At 32.0% G+C, this 16,496-nt stretch overlaps 2 protein-coding genes across 4 annotated transcripts; both read left to right on the top strand.

Annotated features, from left to right (window-relative positions):
* Positions 1–2,454: 2,454 nt before the first annotated feature.
* Positions 2,455–7,078, top strand: LOC105114065 (probable beta-1,4-xylosyltransferase IRX14). 2 transcript variants are annotated; one of them, XM_011010479.1, is made up of 5 exons: positions 2,455–3,446; positions 3,628–4,194; positions 6,309–6,554; positions 6,714–6,724; positions 6,756–7,078. In XM_011010479.1, the coding sequence occupies exons 1-3, from the start codon at positions 2,722–2,724 to the stop codon at positions 6,535–6,537; spliced, it is 1,521 nt and encodes a 506-aa protein (XP_011008781.1). In that variant the 5' UTR covers positions 2,455–2,721; the 3' UTR covers positions 6,538–6,554; positions 6,714–6,724; positions 6,756–7,078. The 2 variants fall into 2 exon arrangements, with proteins under 2 accessions (XP_011008781.1, XP_011008780.1); XM_011010478.1 differs by having other exon boundaries at positions 2,456–3,446; positions 6,309–7,078.
* Positions 7,079–7,677: 599 nt separating this feature from the next.
* CP1 (cysteine proteinase1) lies at positions 7,678–10,553 on the top strand. Of its 2 annotated transcripts, XR_840062.1 has the most exons (5): positions 7,678–8,354; positions 8,912–9,147; positions 9,253–9,393; positions 9,500–9,997; positions 10,476–10,553. XR_840062.1 is itself a non-coding variant. In XM_011010477.1 (4 exons), the coding sequence occupies exons 1-4, from the start codon at positions 7,880–7,882 to the stop codon at positions 9,752–9,754; spliced, it is 1,107 nt and encodes a 368-aa protein (XP_011008779.1). In that variant the 5' UTR covers positions 7,678–7,879; the 3' UTR covers positions 9,755–10,000. The 2 variants fall into 2 exon arrangements, 1 of the variants encoding a protein (XP_011008779.1); XM_011010477.1 differs by lacking the exon at positions 10,476–10,553 and having other exon boundaries at positions 9,500–10,000.
* The last annotated feature ends 5,943 nt before the right edge of the window (positions 10,554–16,496 follow it).

Genomic DNA, 16,496 nt, shown 5'->3' with positions numbered 1-16,496 from the left:
TCAAACACCTTCTAAAATGTTATATTAATTGTGTTTTATTATTTACAATCTTGATTGATATAAAATCATTTTTGAAAATAAAAGAGAAATAAGTATGTGTGTGTATAAAAACATACAAATTTTACCATTCTATCATGAAGTTGATGTTTCCTTTCTTTGTGTTTAAGTAACATTGTCCCTTTAGGGATGACAATTAATGGATATGAACATCACAATAATATTTCTTGTAATTTTTGTTTCTATTTATCATTTTTATGAGTCAACTTATAAAATAATTTTATCAATTTAGCCACATTTCTAGCAATGATGTTGGATTGTAGTGCATATAGCAAATAAAGCAAGATGGGAAGGGATAGATTTGTATTAATCCTTTCATCTTCTTTATATATTCTACTCTGAGGTGTTTACAACATTTCTAGCAATGATGTTGGATTGTAGTGTATATAGCAAATAGAGCAAGATGGGAAGGGATAGATTTGTATGTATCCTTTCATCTTCTTTATATATTCTACTTTGAGGTGTATATATTCTACTTTGAGGTGTTTACGGTGAAAAAATAATTATTATTTTTAATGTGAATTTTATTAAAAAAACAAATATCACCTCACTTTATCTTTATCCCAAATATGTTTATATTATATACGATGTTATTAGATTACAAAAAGGATCTTTTTATTTATATTATTTTTTATTTAGAATAGTTAAATTTACAATTAAAACATGTCTAAAAACCATTACACATTGGCATTTTACAGTTTCTGGAATTGTAGAATGCTTTCAATTTCATGTCTTGTTTCTTGAAGTAAAGTGGCAAATGTAACCTTAATTAATTAATTCATTTTGAAACACTTTTCAACATTATTTTTATTCAATAACAGCTCTGCTAGTAATTAATTATCATCAAATTGATTTACTCATTAAGTATGATGTAAATAAATAATCTTTATATGATCAAGGAAAAAAAAAAAATTCTCACCCCAGAAATAAACTAATCAAGTGCTAATCGCATGATTAGTGAGTCCATTCTTTAATGCTAATCATCAGGTTAGGTATGCCATTGCTTGTACACGCTATTGCACTGGATAGAAACTCCGCCACCGTAGCCTTTTCCACGTGCTTACCAATTTTAATCCGATGGCTCACCTTTCCTACCAAACCTTGACCATGGGCACACCACCATTGACTTCTTCAAATAATTAGATGGAGTAAAAGTACGAGCCCAAGAAAAAAAAAATATATATATATATATATATATAGTTGTAGATAAATATTGTCAAAAAACATGGAATTGTGCCAGCGGATTTGTAGTCAAAATATCAAACCCGCGTGCATTTTGAGTTTCAACAGGCATTCGCCTGTGATTTATCACTAGTAATAGTTTTTTAATATAAAAAAATATTCATCAATTGTTAATATATTTTTAATATAAAAAAATAAATAATGCGGTGATTATTTAGATATGATTCAATTGATTCAATGGATCTAAAATTAATATTTATAACCAATTAAAACATGATTTGTCTAAATTTTTTTAAAATAACATCTTTTATTAGATCGATTTATGTTAACTTGGGTTAATTTTTTAAATTCAGAACCTAGATCATAAAACAATGATTACTCTATATAAAATAAATTGATATAAATTATGAATCTCAATCCCTAATTAATTCAAAATTGAATGATAAAATTTAAAAAAATTAAATAAAAAAATAATTTGTCTAAACTCGAATTAACTTTCCAAACATATCACATAGATCATGAGATTTGGATAACTATATAGAAAGTAAATTAAAATAAATTATGTACGTTAATTATAAAAAAAAATTAATATTAAAAAATAAAATTAAAAAAATAATTAAAAAAGACATCAAAAAATATCATAGTCGACTTAAATTAACTTGTTATACTCATAACGCTGGTCATGAGATTGCGATAACTTCAAAGAAAATAAATTCAAAATAAATTATAAAATATAATTCTCAAACAACTAAAATATGAAAGGAAGGAAAAAAATTATTAAAAAAATAAAAAATAACTCGACTTAACTATATTAAATATACTAAACCTACAACTCAGGATATATAGTTAATATAACCTAATAGAAAATAAAATGAAATAAATTATAAAAAATAATTCTTAACTAATCAAATATTAAAAAGTAAAGTTATAAAAAAATTTAATTAAAAAATATAAAAACAACATAAATTAATCTAATTAACTTATCAAATTCATTTTATAATAATATAATAATTTCATTAAAAAATAAAATAAATTATAAAACTTAAACCATACCAAACTCAATACGAAAAAAGAAATAAATTAAAGAAAACAAATGAATACTAACTCGTGAAGTCTCCTCGTTCAAGGTTTGTTATAATTGTATCAAAGTCTTTATTTGCTCAATCCAAGCAATAATTAATGTCCTAAATGAATTAATTAACAAATCCACCCAACCATGAACTCGTGCCTCTACCCTCTTCCCCCCCTTTTCTCATCCCTGTCTTACGCCCTTACAAACAGCCACAGCAGGCCAGTGGAAAAAAATAAATCCCTCCTCCTCCTTTTTAAACAGTAAATAAAAAAAAGAATTAAAGAAAAAAAAAGAAGAAGACCTCAACGAACATGAAGCAAGCACCTCTCCTCTCCATCTCCTCTCTCAAACCTCACCCACCTTCTCTCTACAAAAAATACTCTTAGAGAGAGAGAGAGAGAGAGAGAGAAATGAAACTCTCCACGCTACAGCAGAGCTACATGAACCGCCGAAGCGCAAGTTTTAGAGGATCATCAGCACCCTTAGATTCATCCACAGACAACACAATCAAATCACCAGCCGCGATCTTTTGGCTCCTTCTACATGGCTTCTGCTGTCTCATCAGTCTTGTCCTCGGCTTTCGCTTCTCTCGTCTCGTTTTCTTCTTCCTCTTCTCCACCTCCACCACTACAACTCTCTACATGGCGACACCGTTCCCCCATCTCACCAAAACGAATAATAACATCAATGATCTCCCCCTTGAAATCCCGGTTATCAACAGAACGCTGAGCTCGAGTTCCAGAGTTGTGGTCGGACGTCACGGGATCCGGATCCGGCCATGGCCGCACCCGAACCCGAGTGAAGTAATGAAGGCGCATCAGATAATAGAGACTGTTCAGAGAGAGCAAAGGACTCAATTCGGTGTGAAGAGTCCTAGGACCCTTATCGTAGTCACGCCCACTTATGTACGGACTTTCCAAACTTTACATTTGACTGGCGTTATGCATTCTCTGATGTTGGTCCCCTACGACGTCGTCTGGATCGTGGTGGAGGCCGGTGGTGCCACCAATGAAACTGCTTCCATTATCGCCAAATCGAGTATCAAGACTCTTCATATTGGATTTACTCAGAAAATGCCGAATTCTTGGGAAGGAAGGCACAAATTGGAGACTAAAATGCGACTTCGAGCTTTGAGGTTAATCTTCCTTTTCTTTTTAAATAATTTCTAGTTTAGTTTAGTTTGCAGTCAAGTTTCGATTGGAATTGATTATTATTATTAATATTATTATTAAGTTTAGTTTGCAGTCAAGTTTCGATTGGAACTGATTATTATTATTATTAATACTATTAATGTAAATTATGTTGGTGTGGAGCAGAGTTGTGAGAGAGGAGATGATGGATGGAATAGTGATGTTTGCGGATGATAGTAACATGCATAGTATGGAGCTATTTGATGAGATACAAAATGTGAAATGGTTTGGTGCGGTTTCGGTTGGGATTCTGGTTCGTTCTGGTGGTGGTGGTGGTGTTGGTGAGTCGTCTTCGGCTGTGGCTGAGAAGGATGTGAAACCGAATTTGTCTAATCCATCAATGCCTGTTCAGGGCCCAGCTTGTAATGCTTCTAACAAATTGGTTGGGTGGCATACGTTTAATTCGTTGCCGTATGAGGGGAAGAGTGCCGTTTATATCGATGATAGAGCTACAGTGTTGCCTAGGAAGCTTGAGTGGGCTGGGTTTGTGTTGAATTCAAGGTTGCTTTTGAAGGAAGCTCAGGATAAGCCTGAATGGGTTAAGGATCTTGATTTGCTTGATGAGAATATAGAGAGTCCTTTAGCTTTGCTGAAGGATCCTTCTATGGTAGAGCCACTTGGGAGCTGTGGGCGACAAGTTTTGCTATGGTGGCTTCGTGTTGAAGCTCGTGCTGATAGCAAATTCCCTCCAGGGTGAGTTTCTCTTTTTTTTCCCTTGCATTGCTAAAATCTTCAGTATTGCATTGCGCTTCCTAGCTTGATTTAGATAATAGCTATTGGAGTAAGTTTTCGTTATCTTTAGCATTGCCTATCATTTTAATTGTAGGAGCATATAGATAAGAATTCTTGTGTGAACTACTATTGTACTGCTCCTGTGTACTTTTGAGGCCACTGTTAGTCATCAAGTTCTGCCCCAAGTGTCGTAGCAGGTAAGGATATTTTTTTTAAGAAAGAAAAAAACAGAGAAAAGAAAAAAATGAAAGAAAAGAAATTGCTGGATGATAGGTTGAACTGCGACTCCTGTCCCCGAAGACAGTTGTTGGCATGTCTTGAACTTATGCATCTTAGGTAGCATGTTTTTGGTTCATGGAACTGTGCTATAGCATGACATTATGTACCAGGAACAAAAGAAATAAAACAGAGAAGAAAATTGGCTCCCTGCATGATATACTGAAAAACTATCCTCCTTGATATTGCGTCAATGGTGTTGATGAACTAGCTAACTCTTGGTTTTATATTGGCTGGTGTAACAAATGTTGATGAACCATTTTAGGGATGCTGATTTGTATGAAAAATTCACTTATCAGTGCTTACAGGTGCATTGTTCCATTGATACCATACCACAATAATTTCATGATCTCATGAACTCCCTGTTGTTAAAGTAAGGTTCTGTATTTTTCAGAAAGTAAATATTTTCTATCCACTATTTAGGTAATTGATTGCTCTCTTCATCCCTCAAAGATCATCCAGCTTACTATTTTAGTTGTCCCAACATGCATATGTAGCCAGAGAATTAAAGGGGTATAACCCTTAAAGTTCTACGTAGAACTGTTTCTTATTGAAAGAATTAAGGGGTAGTTGTAGAAAATCCGTGGAAAAAAATGAGGTGGCGCTGTTTTAATTTAGTTTTCTTAAACTGTCTGAAAAGTCAAATTGGACACTATAGGACAGAGAGAATAGTCATTAGCTTTTGGGTGAGAAAATAGGCTCAAGCCTACTGGAAAATGTGAACAACTACTAGATTTCTGGAGTATAAGCTTTGGAAAGACCGTGTTGTTACATGTAGATGAAATGGATGGCGAGCATCTTTTATTGCTACTGAAAGAGATTGGTGGCACCTGAGCTCATTAAGAGGTCAATATTAGTTGGTGAGGACTTGGGAAACACTGAAAGAATTGACCTTTTCTTCATTGTAATGAATAGATTTTTGAAGCCCGACACTCACCTTTCTTTCTTCTTTAATGGCCCAGAGGATCAGAGATGTCAAACTCTGTTGCATATGTTGTTGATGCAAATTCCATTATCTTCAGAATTTCAGGAGCTGCAGGGCCTGCCTCATTAATTTTTGTAGACAAGCTTTCATAATTTGCATGTGCATTTTGATATGTTGAAAACTTCTCCTTCTTTTCCTAAATCTCACTTGCTTAGGCTTTCATGATTAGTAAGGGAATTTCATCAAACTATTTTGACCCTCATGACTCGTGCTTGTTTGGCTGGGCATTGCTCAAGATGGTCGTAGACTCTTAATGATAATAGGCTGGGCCTTGCATTGCAATTTTCCTTGTTTAGGCTATCAGGTTGTGGTCCTTTATACTCCAAAATCAAGGTAATATGCTTCAAAGTGTTTTTCTAGTTCTTCTAGGTGTCTCCTAGTTGTATGCATGTAACTATTATTAAAGAAGTATTTATCTTTTAAGTCTCTTGAATTATCCTAGACTAGTATAAATATGTGTTCATAGTATTGTAAATCTAAGTCCAGGTCTATGGCTTCCTCTCTTAGGAGAGTAACATAATTAAAGGGGAGTGTTGGAATTAATTTTGAAGCTTTCATTCAAAGTGTTTTTTAGTTCTCCTAGGTGCACGGATGTAACTAGTACGTAACTAGTACAAGTTCAAGCCCTCTCTTAGGATAGTAATGTAATGTAAGAGTTCCCTTCCTTCTCCCCTTAGTTATTTTTAACATGGTATTTTCAACAAGAATCTGTTGTATTTATTTGTGCTGCAGACAGATGGTTGTTATCTTCTCTTACTAATTTGGCAACTGGGTTAGTTTCCAGAAAGCTTAATTCTATCATGTATTCTTACAGATGGGTAATTGACCCACCGTTGGAAATTACTGTGCCATCAAAACGAACACCATGGCCAGATGCTCCTCCTGAACTCCCTTCCAACAAAAAGTTAACAATTAACCAAGAGCAGATTATTAAGCGTTCTCCAAAGACTCGATCACCCCGATCAAAACGCAGAAGTAAGAGGAAGCATGAAGCAAATTTGGTGGAGACCCAGGTTTCTACAAGGCATTCTGAACAAAATTGACAAGGACAAATCAGAGATACTGCCTTGTGAATTTGAGACTGCTGGCCTTCAGCATGAAGAGATTCCATTGATAAAGCAAAAGGCAAATGATCTTAATTACCAGGTGGGTGGCAGTTCCATCTGAAAAAATGTTCATTAGAGCTAATGCCAGTTGAAATTCTTCGTCCGAATTTGAGTCCACCACTGTTCACATTATTTTGCTTTACTTTCCTCCTCTGTTCACATTATTTTGCTTTACTTTCCTCTTTTTTTTTTGTTTTTTTTTCTTTTCCTTTTGTCCTGCATGTTCATTGGTTGATATTCTGGGGGAAAGGTTTGTCATTAGGCTCCTTACCTCTGCTGCCAAGAAATGCCAGGATCTTGTATCTGATATGTGTCAAATTATATATACAAATCTTCTAAATAGGAATATAGAGTATGTGCAGCTGTTGGCTTCAGCAGAAATGAAACCCGTTGTAATTCTTTCATTGCTTGCAAAGATGATAATGGACCGTGTACTTCGCCTATTTTGAATATACAAAATAATGGCCTGAACGTCAAAGATTTTGGCTAAATCGGAAATTGGTTTGCCGAATATGACAAGACATGATGGTATTCCATCAAGGGAATGCAATAATTGTGTTTAAATTATAGTGTCTTGCACGGAAATTTGAATAAAGCACAATTTTACCTGATGCCTTGATGGAATATGGCTGTGACCAAGACTCAGCAGCGCAAGGATTGTTTGTTAGGTGATATGGAACGTTAGCTACACCTACAAAACAGAAGAGAGGATAAAATTTAATGTGTTATATTTTAGACCGTTGAAATCTGTGGCCGAAGAAGCAAGAAACTTGTATGGATCGGGCAGCCTCTTCATCGTTGAAATCTGTGGCCGAAGAAGCAAGAAACCTGTATGGATCGAGCAGCCTCTTCATCGTCTTCTTCTGTCAATGGATAAGGTGAGATTTTCTTGCGTATATGAGAAGATGAAAATAAAATTTAGGTTGATTGTCTCAAGCAAGTGGATGTTATGTATCTACCAAATTCTCGGGAGCCTCGTTGCACTTTGACTGTCTGGTAAGAGAAAACCATGCCTCTAAGCATCCGCTGAAGATGACTCAATGTGACAAAACCTAACATGCGATGACCGAGGGACCTTGTCAAGGTAGAAAGAATTACTGCTACTGTTTGCCAACCGAAGGGCTCGGATTGGTCTTGTATCTTGTAAGAAGACTTGTATGTGACAGTTTTACTCTCGATTATGCATAAACGATCATTGCCTTTATAAAAGTCACATCGCTCTCTCCTCCTCTTCACAACTACTCTCTCCATCCACCATTGCTCTCTTCTCAAACCAAGCATGGCACTTGCCATATCAGCCCTTCTCTTCCTTCTCTTCACCATGTCATCTGCCTTGGACATGTCAATCCTTACCTCTAATGACAATCAACTAAACCATGATCGATCAAGCTGGAGAAGCGATGATGAGGTGATGAGTATGTATAAATGGTGGCTTGCAAAGCACGGTAAAACACACAACAGGCTAGGAGAGGAAGCAGAGAGGTTTGAAATCTTTAAAAATAATTTGAGGTTCATTGATGAACATAACTCCCAAAACCATACGTACAAAGTTGGGTTGACTAAGTTTGCAGATCTTACCAATGAAGAGTACCGCGCCATGTTTCTAGGCACAAGGAGTGACGCTAAGCGTAGATTAATGAAGTCCAAAAGCCCGAGTGAAAGATATGCTTTCAAGCCTGGTGACAAGCTGCCGGAATCCGTGGATTGGAGAGCAAAAGGAGCAGTTAACCCGATCAAAGATCAAGGAAGTTGTGGTAATAATTCATTTCCTTTTGTTTCCTGAAACAATCCAACTTTTTTTTTTAAAAAAAAAACCAACAACTAGGCTAGTTTTTCTTTGTAATAAATATCATTTTCAGTACAAGGGAGGCGTCACGGCCTCTTTACAATGATAATCGTTCATCCATGCTCATCTGGATTCTGAATCCAAGCATTTTGCTGTTTGAACTCTCGAGGTTTGGATTGAAGATGTGATGTTGTGTTGAGCACAGCAGCATCGTTTAATTTTTCATAAGAAAGAAAATAGTGTTCTTGAATTAGCAGGAGCTAGTAGATATCTTTCTAGACTTGCAAAATCGTAGTTTTTGCACCTTTTGGGTGGCACAGGGAGTCTCGCTTCCGTTCTTGTATGGCGTCACTGAATAGACAAATCACATGAGATGGGCCAGTCCATCCTTATCCAACCCAAATAATATCTATAAAATTATGAGTTATGGCCCAGTTTCAAGGCAAAGTCAGCTAGTTTGCCACCTGCCTCCACTCTTGTTAGAGTTGGGCTAGGCCTAAAACTCTAATGATATTGCCGATGCAGGTAGTTGCTGGGCTTTTTCAACAGTTGCTGCTGTAGAAGGAATAAACCAGATAGCAACGGGGGAGTTAATCTCTCTATCAGAGCAAGAACTTGTAGATTGTGACAGGACCTATAACGCAGGCTGCAATGGAGGCCTCATGGACTATGCATTCCAATTCATTATCAACAACGGCGGCCTGGACACCGAAAAGGACTATCCGTACGTAGGAGATGATGATAAATGTGACAAAGACAAGGTCAGTATCATATATAATATGCACATTTAAATTATAATCAACACCAGATTGTTGGGTTTTGTAGTTCACGCTCTTGGGGTTCTTGCCTGTTTTGGATCTTCGCAGATGAAAACTAAGGCTGTTAGCATTGATGGGTTTGAGGATGTTTTGCCGTACGATGAGAAAGCATTGCAGAAAGCTGTGGCTCATCAGCCAGTTAGTGTCGCCATTGAAGCCAGTGGCATGGCTTTACAATTCTACCAGTCTGTAAGTCGACTCATTCTTTAATCTCCGTGCCTCATCTTGCTCTTAACACGTCAATTTGGAATACTTGTGATTTGTGAGCCCTTTCGTTCTCTTCTGATCTACTTAGGGAGTGTTCACTGGTGAATGTGGGACAGCCCTCGACCATGGCGTGGTTGTTGTTGGATATGGCTCGGAGAAAGGCTTGGATTACTGGCTTGTTAGGAACTCATGGGGAAAGGAATGGGGGGAGCATGGATACATCAAGATGCAGCGTAACGTCGGCGACACATACACTGGCAGATGTGGGATTGCAATGGAATCTTCTTACCCAGTCAAGAATGGCGAGAGCACTGCTAAACCTAACTTGGCTGAAGCAAAATAAGAAGGGAAGGTGATTGAAGGTGTAAAACTGGATGATTGGTGAGATTCCGTGTTGATTTATCAAGCTGAATAGACGCTGCTTATCCTTCTTGATCTCAGTTTACCGAAATGACAATCAGGCGAGCTGTTCATGTTCGTTTCTAATTCCATGCATGATTATCGTTGTATTGTATATATAGTTTTTCACTATTCTTGTTTAGCTATCGCATGTCTCTTTAAAAGATAAAATTACGGGATTTGAGTTATAGATTCTAATATTTTAAATAAGTTGATTTTATTTCAATTAAATAATAAAAAAACAATAATAAATAGATCAAATTTAAAAAAATAAATAATTAAAATAATCCAAAAAATATTCTAAAAATAACCAACAAACTAAACAACCATGATAAACACAAATCCTTAAATAATTTATAAACTAGATGTCTTCTTCTCTAGCATGCCGTCAACCCTTTGCTCATATACAAGTGCTTGTCCTTGCTTTAAAGTATGAATTATATACGTTGTCTTTACAGTACTAAAATCTAAATTTAAAACAACCTTATCATCTTTTTGCCATCCAAGACAAAATAGACAAGGTTGCTCTAACTTGACATATGTTTTACATCACTTGACTTGAGCTTTCCAATATATATACCAGACCTATCACAATTCAGTATTTTCAGCTCATTAATTTTCACTATCCCTTAAATGACAAGTTAGTCAGTCATATTCTCCTATAAATAAACCTTACCTTTTATCCTAAGAACTTGCTGTAACCATTGAATAATTATTGCTATCTTGAGAATTATATTCTTACTGCTTTGAGCTTACTATTTGATTATTCTTTTTTTCTACATTGAATGCTCATTTTACTTTACCTAAAAGAGTTATATTACTTCTTTATAAATACTCAGACTTCAACATTGCAATCTACTCTTTTCAGTGAGTGATGTTTTCATTATTTGTGAGTGAAAAATCTTGTTAAATGTAAGTGGTAATAACAAGCACTTGGGTATTCGGTTGTGAGCTTTTATGCGAGCTCTTTTGTTTAGGTTTCAATCTTAATGCCATAAAAATTATCGTGTAGGTTTGGACCTTGAGCTAGTGAAGAAGGTCACTTAGGTTTTGTTAATCCCATGAAAAAAACAAAAAAAAAAAACACGTAGGTTTTGACCTTGAGCCGACGAAAAAAAATCACTTCGGTTTCAACTTTGAGCCCATGAAAAAAGTCTCGAATATGTTTCAAACTCCTGATAAAATATAGCATTTGGTTTCTATACGAATTTTAATTGCAATATGAAAGGCAACTAGGCTATATCTTAGAATTATAATATAATTCTAATGAACTTTCCACCATCTACATGAAAGCACGACATTAAAAAGCTCTCAAATTAGAATTATATTGTCTTTGGTTTCTATACAAGAATGTCATATGTTCTTACTAAAAAAATCCTTTTATAAACTTAAAAAATCTCCCTACAAATGGTACAAGAGATTTAACACCTTTATGATTAACAATAACTATGGTAAAAACCATGAAATTGATCTTATCATATTAGATAATTGCTTGGTATATGAAAGATAAACCAGTTGTATTGTTATTTATGTTAACTCTAATTATACTTGCTTGATATATAAGAAATAAACTAATTGTATTGTTGCTTATGTTGACTCTAATTATGCTAGAGATTTTGATCATAAAAGATATATTATAAAGTATGTATTTAACTATTATAAGATATTCAACTTTAGTAGTTGCACTACCAATTTGACAGCTACTTTATAATTTATTGTAGCTTTGACTACTATAAAGATAAAAATTATTTTTATTTGTTTTTATATTTTAAAAGTATTTTTTTTAAATATATTCAACTATTATAAGGTATGTATTCAACATTGGTAGTTGCCCTATTGATTTGAAAGCCACTTTATAATCTATTATAGCTTTGACTACTATAAAGATAAAAATTACTCTTATTTGTTTTTATATTTCAAAAGTATTTTTGAAAAAAAAAAATTTTCTTTACTTTAAATTAACATTTTTTTAGTGTTTTAAAATTATTTTAAGACGTTGATATAAAAAATAATTTTTAAAAAATAAAAAATATTATTTTAATATATTTTCAGGTGAAAAGCACTTTGTGTTTGGTATTGCGGTAGCTGTTATGGTTGTGGTTTGAAAAAAAAATATTTTATAAAAAATACTTTTAGTTGAAGTTGGTTTGAAAAAATAGGTGTTTGGTTAAAACTGTAGTTGAAATTGAGGTTAAATAAAAAGTTGTTTAATGTATTTGGTTAAATATACTTTTCAAATTAAGGTTACAAAGTAATTAATTTATATATATATATATATATATTGATGGTTTTTAATTTAAATATTATAGATTTAACTACCATTATTATATTATTAAATAAATAATATTTTATATCAAATACTTTTTATTATTATTTTAAATTATCTACAATTTCATCACGTATAAAATTCATCTGATAAAAACTATAGTTTCTATAGTTTTTTGAGCATACAATAAAATCAGGTAAAATATCATTAGAAACAGAATTGAAATTGCAATCAAATTTCATAAATGCTACATTATCATGCAATGTTCTTCTAATTTATGTAGTGTTATTAAATAATATTAAACAGTATTTTTTAAGTAAAATATAATTTTAAAAAAATTAAATTTTTTTTACCAGGTTGGATGTGGTCCAATAAATTTTACTCAGGTGAATGTTTCTCACGAGTAAATTATAACTCATTTGGCACTGTTCACTCTTACAATGCCAAGGTGAATTATAATTCACCTGGCATCACCTGGCACTGTTATAAATAATGCCCATGTGAATTAAAAGAAACAGCTCCTAGTTGCTTGTGCAAAACGCCCAGTTTGATGCAAAAAATTATGAGACCCACTAAATAATAAATTTTTGTTTATATATTACTAAATGTCTAGTTTACGCGGTTTACTTTAAAAACTAAAGCTATTAGGTAAATAAATATCCACTTAAACACGAAGCAAAAAAAAAAACTATTTTGCTAAGGGGTTTATTTTGTGAGGTCATTCACAAACTTACATGTTCTAGGAGAGGACAAATCACAAATATCAAATACCATTTTATTTAAGACATCATTACTTTGGGTGATACTAATGTGAAGAATATTAATATCTTGGATAAATCAATTGATATGTTGATAAAGTCGCTTATGTTATCCAAGTTCAAGCATTGTTTAAACTCAATTTCTACAACCAGTAGAAGTATGAATTATCTTTAAAGGGCCCGAGGACGAAGGTGAAGAGTTTTGGCTATCATGAGAGTTCAAGCTAAAATGGGTGCTTATTCAAGCTAGTAGAAATTATAAGAGATTTCACACCTTTATGGTTAATAATAATTGTGGTAAAAACTATGAAATTGATCTTATCATATTAGTTACTTACTTGGTATATAAAACTTACTTGGTATATGAGAGATAAATTAGTTGTGTTATTGTTTATATTGATTCTAATTATGCTAACGATTTTGATCATAAAAGATACATTATAAGATATGTATTCAGTATTGGTAGTTGCACCGCTGGTTTAAAAGTCACTTTATAATTTATTGTAGCTTTGATTACTATAAAGATAAAAATTATTTTTGTTTATCTTTGTATTTTAAAAATATTTTAAAAAAATTAAATTTTTTTTGCTTAAAATTAATATTTTTTTTGTGTTTTTAGATTTTATTAATGTGCTAATGTAAAAATTAATTTTTTAAAAAATAAAAAATATATATTTTTAATATATTTTTAAATAAAAAATACTTTTAAAAATAACTATAATTAATTCTTAAACATGAAAGGCGCTTATGTTATCCAAGTTCAAGTATTGTTTAAACGCAATTTCTACAACCAGTAGGGGTATGAATCATCTCTAAAGGGCTCGAAGATGAAGGTGGAGAGTTTTGGTTATTATGAGAGTTCAAGCTAAAGTGGGTATTTATCCAAGCTAGTAGAAACATGAACATTTAGCTCTAAAGGGCTTGAAGACCAAGGTGGAGAGTTTTGTAAAGTAGATATTTATTCAAGCTAATAGAAGTACGAAATAGCTTTAAATGGCTCAAAGTGAAGAGTTTTGGCTATTATGAGAATTCAAGACAAAGTGGATATTTATTTAGATGTGGAATGAATTCAAGTTTTTATTGCATAGTCTTTCATATTGAGCAATGAGAAACTACAGGCTTAGGATCATTTTATCTAGGAAAAAACATTATAGAATTAGGATCATTTCCAATCCTCTATCCATTAGCACTACAATATATTTCCAATAAATATGTGTTTAGGCCTAGTTTTTTTTTTTAAGCATATTCTTGTGTACTAAAAAAAAGCAGAGAAATTCATATATAATATGCTATGAGGATTTCGGATTCGGGCTTAAAAGCTTATACATGTAACATTTCTGTCATTAAATATATAACATAACTAGCATTTTATCAATAATAATAATAATGAACTCTTCAGAAATCAAACTTAAATTATTTAGTGACAGGACTATGATGGCCTGAACACAGAAGAAATAGGATGAGACACTTCTTTCCTCGCAGCTTTATGAACCGCTGGTGATAATCTGATCCATTAGAGCTCTTTTCATGTATGTGCAAGCAGCTCCTCATTGGGTTATGCAAGAATTTGATCATAGTACAATACTCAACGTAAAAGTTTTCTAAATGACAATTGTTGTTCTTCCAAGCGCCTATATAGGGCTATTCAAATGTCCAATCAAAGCAAGGAAATAACAAATAACTGAAAGGAAGGAGGTAAGAATAATGTTATTTACGATAACACCATGTTTATATTTATTGTGGATTACTATTTTGTTTTATAATAGAATAATTTAGCCTGGTACTAATTAGGTATTTTAGATATTTTATTATTTTTTAAATAATAAAAATACAAAAATACTCTTAGAACAAAAAAAAAAAAGTTAAGCATGAAATATAAGAGCATTCTGGCATTTTAAACTTCAAATGCACGATTAACTTTAAATTCATAATTAAGTTACTAGAATGCCAAACACAGAAGCTTTGATCATGAACATTATGCCATTTTAAACTTGTTTTCATGTTATTATCAGGTAATAATCAGGGATACATTTATACTTTATTGTTTAATATATAAAAAAAAAAATGACAAAGTCACGAGAATGCACTTAAGGTATATATATAAAAAAAAAAATGACAAAGTCACGAGAATGCACTTAAGGAATATAAAAAAAAAAAAACAAAGCTTTGTTCAAAGGCCATTTATGTCATTTTAACCTTGATTTTTTTTTGTTAGGTAAGGTTAGGGGCGGATTTATACTTTAATATTTAATGAGTTTAAAACAAGTTGGTTTACATGAGCTGCACATATTAGTGTACAAAAGATTGTTGTTGTTTCAAGCATCTTGTGCGGTATCACCTGGTAGCCAAACAGTGGCTTTTAAGGCTACATTCAAATCCTCTCAACTCCTCCCTCTATGTCTATTTAACTCGTGTTTCAAACAAAACTCTGGTTTGATGTCAGGAGCCTTTTTTCTTCTTTCTTTTTCACTCTTTTCCTCAATATTTGCTCTAGCTCTCCTAATTTTTAGAGTTGCTTCAATTTATTTTGTTTTCAGATTTCATTTTTATTTTTTTTTATTTTTTTTATTCTTTTGTAAAGTTCTGATTTTTCTTTCAGTTTCATTTTTTAATATCAATTTTTCATGTGTTGTTTTTTCTATTTTTGTTCTTCTTCTTTTGATTTTTGATTTTTTTAGCTTTTTTTTAATTTTTATTGAGTTTTAAATTTATCTGTCAATTCAAATTTATGATGTATTATTTTTTAAAAAAGATTAATTCTTATTCTTTTGATTGTTTTTGTCTTTTTGTTAAAGTTTTTTCTCCTTTTGGTTTCACCCTTCAATTAAAAATGTTTTTGCTTCCTAGTAATTTGTTTTTTATTTTAATTTTTATTTCTTATTCTTTTAATGATTATTTTTTTATATCCTTTTATATAATTATTTTTTTCAATTTTATTCTTAAATATTTTATTTATTGGAGATTATATTTCACGATTTTTCAATGTATAATGCTTCAAGTTATAGGTTTGAAAAGTTAACTCAGGTTAATATCATTTTTTATAGCTTATTTTCTTTTATGATTTTATAGTTCGACATTATAATGTAAAAAATAATGGCTTTATGTTTTTCTTGAATTTCTTTTTTATTGGGTTATCTTGATCTAATAATATAGGTCACGAGTTTTATAGATTAATTCAAGTTAATTAACTCCTTATTATCTAGATTAAATGTTTATCATGCTATCTTGAGTTGACTCGATTTGAGTTTTTTGTCTATTTTTTATCTAATTTTATACTTCCAAATATTTAAAAAAAAAAGTTATTGTGGTTATTTTTATGGAAAACATTATTGGTTTATTATTGTTATTTTTTATTTAATTAAAATAAAACTAACTTATTTAATAAATAATTTGGTGAAGGCTATTACTTGAGTTGTTGATTTTTTATTTTGTTTTTTTATATATTTTTGTATATATATATATATATATATATATATATTACAACGCGCAGCATACGGCTAGTAAAATACTATTACCGAACTCCACTTTATAATTTATATCATGATGATCAGTGTGTTTGGTATTGCAGTAGATATTGTGGTTGTGGTTTAAAAAAAGTTATTTTATAAAAAGTACTTTTAGTTGAGGTTGGTTTGAAAAAATAGATGTTTGGTTAAAACTGT

The sequence above is a fragment of the Populus euphratica genome, unplaced genomic scaffold (genome assembly GCF_000495115.2).
Source record: "Populus euphratica unplaced genomic scaffold, PopEup_1.0 scaffold486.1, whole genome shotgun sequence".
Taxonomy (NCBI): domain Eukaryota; kingdom Viridiplantae; phylum Streptophyta; class Magnoliopsida; order Malpighiales; family Salicaceae; genus Populus; species Populus euphratica.
The sequence above is the reverse complement of the archived record's forward strand: the minus strand, read 5'-3'. Positions and strand labels throughout refer to the sequence as shown.

Excerpts from the sequence above, each read along its gene's own strand:
- LOC105114065 (XM_011010479.1), top strand. The coding sequence starts at position 2,722 with ATGAAACTCTCCACGCTACAGCAGAGCTACATGAACCGCCGAAGCGCA. Across the intron at positions 3,447-3,627 it reads ATGCGACTTCGAGCTTTGAG|AGTTGTGAGAGAGGAGATGA; the intron begins GTTAATCTTCCT and ends GGTGTGGAGCAG. Across the intron at positions 4,195-6,308 it reads GATAGCAAATTCCCTCCAGG|ATGGGTAATTGACCCACCGT; the intron begins GTGAGTTTCTCT and ends GTATTCTTACAG.
- CP1 (XM_011010477.1), top strand. The coding sequence starts at position 7,880 with ATGGCACTTGCCATATCAGCCCTTCTCTTCCTTCTCTTCACCATGTCA. Across the intron at positions 8,355-8,911 it reads CAAAGATCAAGGAAGTTGTG|GTAGTTGCTGGGCTTTTTCA; the intron begins GTAATAATTCAT and ends TTGCCGATGCAG. Across the intron at positions 9,148-9,252 it reads ATAAATGTGACAAAGACAAG|ATGAAAACTAAGGCTGTTAG; the intron begins GTCAGTATCATA and ends GGATCTTCGCAG.